The sequence below is a fragment of the Carya illinoinensis genome, chromosome 14 (assembly GCF_018687715.1).
Source record: "Carya illinoinensis cultivar Pawnee chromosome 14, C.illinoinensisPawnee_v1, whole genome shotgun sequence".
NCBI classification, from domain to species: Eukaryota; Viridiplantae; Streptophyta; class Magnoliopsida; order Fagales; family Juglandaceae; genus Carya; species Carya illinoinensis.
In genome coordinates this window covers 24,008,419-24,018,391 of record NC_056765.1, presented here as the reverse complement: position 1 = coordinate 24,018,391, position 9,973 = coordinate 24,008,419, and the positions used below count along the sequence as shown (strand labels likewise).

General features: G+C 34.1%; 1 protein-coding gene across 2 annotated transcripts; it reads left to right on the top strand.

Annotated features, from left to right (window-relative positions):
* Positions 1-2,779: 2,779 nt before the first annotated feature.
* On the top strand, positions 2,780-3,920 carry LOC122293956 (protein CLAVATA 3-like). 2 transcript variants are annotated; one of them, XM_043102420.1, is made up of 3 exons: positions 2,780-2,906; positions 3,395-3,462; positions 3,561-3,920. In XM_043102420.1, exons 1-3 carry the CDS (start codon positions 2,783-2,785, stop codon positions 3,735-3,737), a joined length of 369 nt encoding a protein of 122 aa, XP_042958354.1. In that variant the 5' UTR covers positions 2,780-2,782; the 3' UTR covers positions 3,738-3,920. The 2 variants fall into 2 exon arrangements, with proteins under 2 accessions (XP_042958354.1, XP_042958355.1); XM_043102421.1 differs by lacking the exon at positions 2,780-2,906 and adding an exon at positions 3,096-3,258.
* The last annotated feature ends 6,053 nt before the right edge of the window (positions 3,921-9,973 follow it).

Here is a 9,973-nt window from a genome sequence, read left to right as displayed (position 1 = left end):
TAAATGTAAATGAGTCATGCTGTATTAACATATTTTGAATTAATTATTAAATAAGTTAAAATAGATGACACGACACAACCTATTGGGTTAGAGTTTGAAAGTTTGATAAGTTTAGTTTAATGAGTTAGGTTTGGGTTGATCTATATAGTCGAATGTTCATGATTTAATATGACATGAATACCAAAAACATGATTTGCCATCCCTGAATATAGTTTTAGGAAACGTAAGTTTCACATATATATATTTTTTTTTGGTGTAAGTCTCCAATTTACTCATATTTTTTAAAAGTAATTTACAAAATTTACACAGTAAGACTGTAAATACCGTTTATCAATTAGCAAAATTGTAGTTTGAAGGTTGATTTTGCATGATAGAAGCTGGTGACCGAGTGATTGATATTGTAGTACTTTTCCAACTTTCCATAGTAGAGAAATGCAATAAAAAAATCCTACACCACAGATTTTCATATAATTGATACGTAATTTATTATTTTTATTGTTCTATTTAAATACATATTATTAATATGTAATTGATTGATATTGCTCACATGTTAACAAGATTTTTCTTACATCTAGATTACTTAGTAGTTTGGTCGAATTCATTTTCAGAATATATTTCACAGATTACTTAATCTGAATTTTTATATAATTGTGATTGTTTATAAATGAAATACTCTCTTTTTATAAAAAATAAATTATTAATCAAGTGAATATTAGAATTCTCTTCCCAAATAATATCCCAAATACCAATCCTTTACCTTTTAATTAAGGATCCTACTATAGTCGCATATAAAAATTATAGATATCACTACTTAATAGGCTATATTATATTTGTTTTTTTGTTTTTTCATACATTTATTTTATATTTAATTATTATTTATTAAAAAAATTTATAATATTATTTAAAAACATTTTTTAATTATTAAATAAAAAAATTAATAATAAAGAATGGATGGTGTGGCTTCCGTCGGTAGGACTAACGTTATCCTTTAATTAATGAACGTTTTTATTGACGCTGAAGAAAGATCATTGTGGTTAATTTGCAGTCGGACTTTGAACTTGACATGACTCCATCTCCATGCTTGCTAGCTGTACGTATGTAGATTACAATGATCATTCCAGGAACGTAAACATCTTTTCAATAGGGATTATGCTTTGTCCACACATAACAGCCATCAATTGTCATCTATTTTTTCTTTTTAATTAATTAGAAAGTATTTTTTAAATAATATTATAAATTTAAAAATAATAGTTTAAAAATATAAAAAAATCTATGATTTTTTTTTTTTTAAATTATATTCAGTCACTACCATTTATATGTGGACGTAGCGTCCTTCCAATAGTAACTGCGGTTTACACTCCTTGCATACATACTAATCATCTTCCAGCTTTTGTTTCTATTTTTTATTTTTAATGTAGAGAATGGAAAAGATTATACATTCATGTAGAATTTTAAATATGATATTTATCATCATGGTTGGTGTAGGTTTTTTAAAGAGTAATGTTATATATAGTTGTGAAATATATAAATACCGTGCAATCGTTTTGAAAAAGAATGAAATCTATTATTAAAAAATTAATTTTTTTCATATAAGTTTCGTATTTATTTATTTTTTTAAAATGATTGTACGACAATTATACATTCATGACTGTATTTATTATTTATTTTTTTCTAAATAATGTATTAATATTTAATATATACTATAATATTCACATGGCCATGGCAAGGGATCTGAGGGGGAAATGGATTGTCCCACATCTGCCAGTTGTAATTCTGCTAGTGGCTTTATATTAAGAAATACACTCTCTCCTTCACAAGTACTTTTCTTGATGTAAGTTTTAGCAGGTTTATCAAAATATTTTTATCAACAAATGAAGAATAATAAGAAAATCAAATATGAAATAAGAAATTTATATATTTAGCTTTCCACCTATTATTCCTTCTAGACAAAAGAAGTAATGTCTAGAAGGAGCAATATATAATAAATAAAATAAATATTTCTATCAAAAATATTTCTATTAAATTTGTAATAATTATATAATTATTAGATTGATTTGTAAAAAATAAAATAAATAAAATAAATAAAATAAAATAAAACGGAAAAAAAAAACGGAAGGAAGAGTAGCAAAATCTAAGTAAATGGTTATGTATTTTAGAATTACAGAAAGTTTTTTTACGGGGTATTTTATTTGCTTATAATTTTGATGTCAACAAAAAAAAGAAAAAAAAAACTATCAAGTTTCAACGGCATCTTGTATCTGCGTTATCAAGACCACATCAATCAATCTCTTATTCCATCAAACAAAATCTTCTCCTCGATCGATTACACACCTATAATCCTCCTCAAGCCTCAGATCATTCACAATTTAATTTTTTTTTATTCTATTTCTTAAAATATTAGTTTCTTTTTATTTTATATATTAAATCTTATAATATATATAATCACAGTAAGGTTATCTATTTTTTATTATTTAAATATCATATTTATAAATTATTATAATGAATTGCAATTTAAATTTTCTTTTATATAATCGAATGATTTTTTTTAAACGATTTTTTAAAACGATTCTTTAAATAATTTATGATTTCTTAGATAATAGATAATTGAGAATTGTGCTTTCTGGCCAGTACCCCATCCCTGGACGAGAGTACAGCTCTAAAAAGGAATATATATCTTATTTCTGCAAATTAAGCGACACAGCTCGAAAAGAAGAGAAAATCCTGTATATAGGCAGACGCAGAGAGCGAGGTAGGAATCAACTAAAGGCATAACGGAAAACATATGATCGTACAGTTGGAATATCACCCTATGACGTCAGTTTCTTTCTCGACCATCGAGCTCCAGGTGGGCGGGTGTCGACGTTCGGACGTCACTGACGACGGCGCTGTCATTCATTATATTTCAGGTTTAATAAATTATATGTATATATTTGATTCGGGCAGAGGGTCATTCGCTTAATTGTGTCATACAATCTCCAAAAAAGTCGATCATTTCTCCCAGAAATGGCGGCATGAGCAATCATTTGCGGAGCTTTTACAGCTTCTATAAATTGGGTTACTCCCTCGCTAACCCTGTACTGCCTTGCTTGCTTATATCGTTCTTACAAACTTGCACTGCATGCGTTTGAAGACATTGTAGCACATTCTAGCTACGCTTACTTTTACTTCCCCAGCTTGAGATGTCATCAAAATCGATGTTTATATTTGTGGTGTTCATTCTCGTTTTGGGCAGCGTGTTGCTCATGGGTGAAGCTTTCGGTCCATCTCTTTCCCTCCTGATCACTAACACTCTCTTTCTCTCCCATACTTACATCCTGTATATATATATATGTATTAATATAAGAAATATTGTATTAGATCTTTGTTTTTCATTTTTGTGAACTTTTTTTGGCAGATTGTAATGGAAGGTATGGGTGCTTTTACGCCAAGGCAGTTGTTTCCTCGGAGAGAGAGAACAGAAAGGTCCACTTTAACACGTGTATATATCTTCTTACATTTTCGTTTGCATATAACTTTCAAACGTAACGTACAAATGATCTGCACTCTGTTTGTACATGCAGCTGCTTGCTGGTTTGAAGCAGAAGAAAGAGACTGTGAAGGTGAAGGGTGGCCTGCAAGCATCAGCCACCGGTAGTAATGGCGGTAGCTTTCAGGGTTGGGAGTTAAGGAGGGTTCCCTCTGGTCCAGACCCGTTGCACCATAACGGGGGTAACCCAACAAAACCTAGAACTCCTTAAAGCACTGAAACGGAAAGCTCATTTCAAGTGGTAGATCATGATCTGAGCCGCGCCTTGAATGGAGCTAGATTAACTTTTGCTTGGCTAGCTAGTTTGCTTTTTTGACTTGGAAATAGGTTTTTCTTGTTTAGTTTTCATGCAAGAATGTTAAGATTTCCCTTTTTCTTTTCTGTTTCGGGTCTTCCTTTTGGGTAACAGATGTTTGTCTTAATCGATGAATGCTTGATATATATATATATATATATATATGTGAAATGAACGCATATATGGTTTATGCTGGTAAATCTTTTACCTTTTTGCTTGTACTTTTGTAGTGTACCTATGCTTTATCCTGTTGGGATGTCACAAAGCGTCCAGTCCGCAGTTGTTCAATCTCTCTGATCATCAAGATAATTAATAAAACTATATGCCCATCTGCTTGAAAGAAAATAGCAAAAAGATAGACTTGGCTAAAAGTTGCTGTGTTTAAAAGTAAATGGCCTGTAACAACATTACTGAGACGGATGTGATTGGTTTGAGGCGGGGTAGAAACCTTGTCAAAGTCAAAAAATGACCAATTCCAGTCCGGATGGGAATGGAATCGAGCAATGAATTCTGACAATATCTGCACTAGATATATATATCGATGATGGAGTGGGAAACAATGCTGACGTTCGTAACAATGACAAGAGTAATACCAGTAAAGACGTTGAAAACCCGAAAAGACAGACGTGTTGAAAACCCGCATACAAATATAATTAACGTACAGCTAGCAGAAACAGCAGCAGTGAAGGAAATTAGATTAAACTGTACATACGTGCATTGGGGAGGGCAGATTTTGTTTGTTTTAATTTATTGTAATTTATATGTCAATCAATGCTGCAAACAATCAATATATATAATATATAATTTTTTTTATAGAAATATATAATATAAAATTAATATTAACAGGTGAAAAAGTCTTTCTACATGACGAAAGCATGAATTATTCACGTGTTCCTTGCAGTACTTCATGACAAGTAATGAGATGGCATTAACCATATCTTTTTTAATAAAATCTTTATTTTTCCTCATTGTGAATATTTGGGAGAGAATGCTCATATTTTTTTTCTATATTATGGTCATAGAATAAATCTTCTCCTCGGCTACTGTACTAAATCCCACACCCAGTAAACCAAAAACTCTGACACCAGTTTCTCAGAAAGTGCATGTGCAACTTTGGTTGTCAGCATCGTATTGGTGGGGATGAAGAATGAGAAATTTTTTTTTTTTTTTTTTATATTATTTGAAAAAAATTCCTTTTCCTTGAGGATAGAAAAACACTAATTTTATGAAGTTGGACTGAAGATCGCTCAAATTTCATCTCATGAGACGCCATAATTTTCTATGTATTTATGCATTCAAGTAATAGTCAAGGACGGTATGAGAGAGAATCTGTTTCTCACCGAATCTGTTTCTCACCGAACTCGAATTGCTGTGACCTAATTCGGTGAGAGAAAGCTTTATGAGAAAAAGAAGGGTTCAACGAGAGAAAGCTTGAGGAGAGAGTGAACTTGAGGAGAGAGGGGTTGGAGAGAAATGGGGGTTTGATGAGAGAGCTTTGGGAGAGAGATTGAGGATGATCTCCAAATAAAATCTAAGATCAGGCCAACAAAGATCTTGAAATGATGATCTTTTTGGGAGGTTAGCCCTAGTTTCCACATGGGGTATAAACTAACTGTATCCAATCTTTCATTGAATTTAGTACCAAGGAAGAGAGATTTAAAAGCCAATTGCTCTGACTCCATAAGATTCTTGATATAGGACATTCTATGAATAGGTGTAACAGAGTCTCCTCTATTTCATCACAAAGAGGGCAATTTATGGAAATTAATGTTGAGATAAAGCGTTTAAGGCGCTTTCTTGCTGGTAGGATATTCCACAAAATTTTCCGTAAAAGGAGTTTGTGCCTATTATAGATTCTAAGATTCCAAATTTTCCTCCATTGGATATCTGGAATCACTTCTCTGAGAGGAGAGGCAATTTTGAAAACTAGGTGATGGGCAGTTTTGATTGAGAAAATCCTATTTTGTGTTTTAGTCCAGATGAGTTCATCCGAACCTTGGTTTGAGAGGGGCATAATTTCATTTATACTATTATGTTGAAAAAGAGATATTAGGATAGGTATATTCCAGAATCCATTGGCTTGAGAAATCAACTCTGATACTTTCATAGTATTTGAGAGGTTCATTGTGTGGTATAGGGGAGCAGGTTTGAAACCTTTCAAAGTCGAGATCCATGAGTCAGACCAAACTTTAACCGACAAACCATTAGTAATTTTGAAACACTTACCTTTTTCCAGCAATGGTCTAGTCTTGAGTAATCATTTCCAGAAATGTGAGTCAATGACCTTTGATGTCGTATTTTCGAAGACACTTGATTTCATATATTTATTTGATAATAGCTTTTGCCAGATACTATTAGGAGTTTTGCGCATTTCCCATCCTGTCTTTGCTATCAAAGCCACATTCATATTTTCCATCAGTCGTAAACCCAGACCTCCATCTTTTTTCGGCTTGCATATGGTTTTCCAAAATTTTAGATAAAGCTTGTGCCTTTGATCTTTTGATTTTCCCCACCAAAAATTTCTGAAACTGGCATTGAGTGTCTTGCAAATGGACTTTGGGAACATGTGTATTGACATCTGGTATGACTGAATAGAGCTTGCTACTGATCTGATCAGCATAGTTCTACCAGCTTGAGAGAGCATTTTTGATTTCCAACCATTCAGTCTTTTGTTTATTTTCGCCAACAAATCTTTGTAATCTTCTTTTCTGGATTGGCCAAACGTTGTCTGCATTCCCAGGTATTTAATTTTTTAGGATGATTCTTTGTATGGCAGATTTGCTGAGATTATCCTTCTTGTTGCCTGACTTGTATTTTGGGTAATAAAGAGTGAGGACTTACTTTGGTTGATTCGTTGGCTAGACCAAGTTTGATATTTCTCTAAGACTTTATTGATAGCCAAGATCGACTTTTCTTTTGATTTTCCAAAGATCATTAGATTATCTACAAAAAGAATGTGAGAAATAGGTGGACATTCTCTGTTGATTTTAATACCTTCTAGATTCCTTGATGGTTCTGATCTCATCAATACTCTTGAGAGGACCTCTGTATAGATAATAAAGAGAAAAGGTGAAATAGGGTCACCACCTTGTCAGAGTCCTCTTTTTGCTTTGAAGAAACCTTTTGGGGATCCGTTGATGAGAATTGAGAACGAAGCCATCGTTATACATTCCTTGATGAGATTTATCCAAGTCGAGCTGAAACCCAAAACTTTCATAACCACAAATAGAAAATTCCATTCTATATAGTCAAAAGTTTTTTCCATATCAAGTTTCAAGGCCATTTGCCCTTTTTTTTTCTCCGTTGTGGTGTTTTAGATGATGAAATATCTCATGAGCAATTATGGAGTTTTCCTTTATGTTACGGCCAGGGCAAAAAGCTGTTTGGAAATGTGATATTATGCTTGGGAGTGATTTCTTTAAACGGTTTGCCAAGATTTTTGTGATGACTTTGTATATAACATTGGTCAGGCTTATGGGTCTATAGTGTTGTGGAGCGCTTGGACTTACAATTTTTGGAATGAGGGCTATGTGAGTGTGATTTATTTGTTTTAGAAGTTTTCTACTTCTAAAAAAATTTTGTATTGCCGCAATCATATCAATCTTGATAATGTGCCAGTAATATTTGTAAAAAAGGCCTGTCATTCCATCTGGTCTTGGATCCTTAATGTTTGGGATTTGCTTAAGAGTTCCAAGAATTTCGGTTTCTAAAGTTAGAGCAGTTAGGAGATTGTTTTCTTCATTTGAATCTACCTTACAAAGAGATTTTGAAGATGCTCTGAGAAAGAGGGATTCGTGGAGGTATAAGTGGATTCAAAGTAATTAATGAAAGTAGATTCAATAATATTCTAATCCATAGTCCAATTACCTGGGCTTATCTTGATCGAATCAACCCCATTTCTTATGCGACGGATTGTAGTTGACAAGCAGTAGAACTTTGTATTCAGATCCATGGTGGTGAGTCAATTTATTCTTGATTTTTGCCTCCGTAGAATTTCTTCATGCTTTAGTTGCTCTTGAATTTTGAAATGAAGATATTTCTCTCTATAAGCTCCAGTGGTTTGGATTATTGGTCTGAAGGTTACTTAGCTCCATCTCAAGTTGCTGAATATTTGTTTCAATTTTTCCAAAATGATTTTGTTCCAAAGTTTGAGTGCCTTTTTTGTTTCCTTGATTTTGTTGCAGAGGATGAATGCTGGATTCTCGTGAAATTGTAAGCTCCAAGCTTCTTGGATGATTATGTTGCTGAGGGTCTCCCGAGTCTAGAATTCCTTAAATTGGAATGGAGAGGGATTTTTTGTTGTCTTCACAATGTTTAGTAAGAGAGGATTATGGTCTAAGGCCGCAGAAGTTATATGTCGGATAGTAGCATCCAGGAAGAGTAGATGCCATTTTGCATTTACTATACCTCAATCAAGGCTTTTTCTGATCATCGCTCTCCCAGTTCTGTTATTTGTCCAATTGAATTGGGATTCCGAGAAGCCAATATCAATAAGACCATGAGTGTCCATTAGGTTTTGTAGGCCACTTATGGAAGATGACGTTACTGGCCTACCTCCGTACTTATCATTTTGGCATAATAAATCATTGAAATCCCCTATGAAAAGCCAAGGACCTGCACATGAGCTATTAGTTGAATCCAAATGAGTCCAAAAGCTCACTTTTTGTTTCCATTGGGCCGGGGTGTAAACAAAGGAAACTAACCAAGGGTGATTTGGAGGGTCAGAATAAACCAAAACAGAAATAGCATTTACATTAGTATGGATCGGTTTAATATCAACACCCGGTCGCCATAATAACAAAATGCTCCCTTTTTTTTCCTAGGCAGGGACAGTTACAAAATGATGGAAACCTAGTCTATTTACAATAGTAGTGATACTTTCATTAGCCACCAAAGTTTCCGACAAAAAGATAATATCCGAATTATAATTTTTTATAAAAACTCTTAAACTTCTAATTGCTTTTGGGTGGGCTAAACCCCTGCAATTTCATACCAATGTCTTCATGGATCAACTGGAGACATGGTAGAGCCCGCCTTGTCAGCTTTCTTGAGATGTTTAGGCAGTGGTGCCTTTGGTGTGACTTGGCTGTAGGTTTTTTCATCGTAGCTTCCTTTGTTTTTTAGCTTTCCCAGATGACTTAGTTTTAATAGATAGGAGTAAATCAGCCACCTCCTTATCATCATCCCCAGGTTCTTTGATTATGATTCTAGAATGTAGAGTCTCAGCCTCTATAATTTTTAGGACTTTAGATCTTTGTAAGTATGGATCATTGAAACCAGAAGGGGCTACTCTTTTTTGTGAAGCTTCTGTTTCAGTTATTGGGATCAATCTTACTGAGCTTTCAGAAGAGGGGTTTCTATGTTTTTTCTACAAAGCAAAAAGTTGGTCTTGGTTCCTTTGATTTCTTTGAAATTGATTGAGAGCTAGAGATTGGGTCAGATGGGCCCACCAATTGGATGGGAATATAAGTAATAGAAGGCATGAAATTTTGTACCTTGGGCTTCAAACCTGAAGGGTTGTGCACATTGTAAGGTGGACCTGATTTAACTTTAAGAACTTGGGCCTTATTGTCACATTGGTTCAAGTCTTCAGCTAGGCCTTTAACACTTGCCATCTGTTCCCACAGGCCCAATTCGCTTGGTTCGGCTACTGTCTTCTGTTTCACTTGGTTCATGCCTTCAGTCAACAAGTTGTCCGTCGGTTTTGATTGCATAAGTAATTCTGAACTAGTTTTCAACAAGCAAGCAACCCATTCCTCTGAGTCTATTGTTGAAACCGCCCCTACTTTATTGTTGAATTCCTATGGTATGAAAGTTTGAGGGGGATGTGAGGCTTGAAAGATTGATGAGAGTTTGGTAGGTGATGGAGAATTTATTATATGGTGTAATGGAGAAATTCCGGTTGGTGAGGGAGCATTAATTTTTGGATTCAATTGGCTATTGTAGCCAACAGTAGACTTGATCAATGGTGTATCGTCCTTTCCATCCGAAAGCTTGAAGGTTGCTTGACCGCCATCACAAGAAGCCGAGGAATATTGACGGAAACCCATTTTTTGAACACGCTGCCTCTGTTTTTCCAACTGCTAGTAGGTGAGTTTTGATCTATCTTGGTTGTTGTTGTCTATTTTCAGAGATCTGAGTTGGTATCCTGC

Bases quoted from the DNA above. Each gene is read 5' to 3' on its own strand.
- LOC122293956 (XM_043102420.1), top strand. From the start codon at position 2,783: ATGATCGTACAGTTGGAATATCACCCTATGACGTCAGTTTCTTTCTCG. The intron at 2,907-3,394 runs GTTTAATAAATT...TTTTTTTGGCAG, and splicing joins TGTCATTCATTATATTTCAG to ATTGTAATGGAAGGTATGGG. The intron at 3,463-3,560 runs GTCCACTTTAAC...TTGTACATGCAG, and splicing joins CGGAGAGAGAGAACAGAAAG to CTGCTTGCTGGTTTGAAGCA.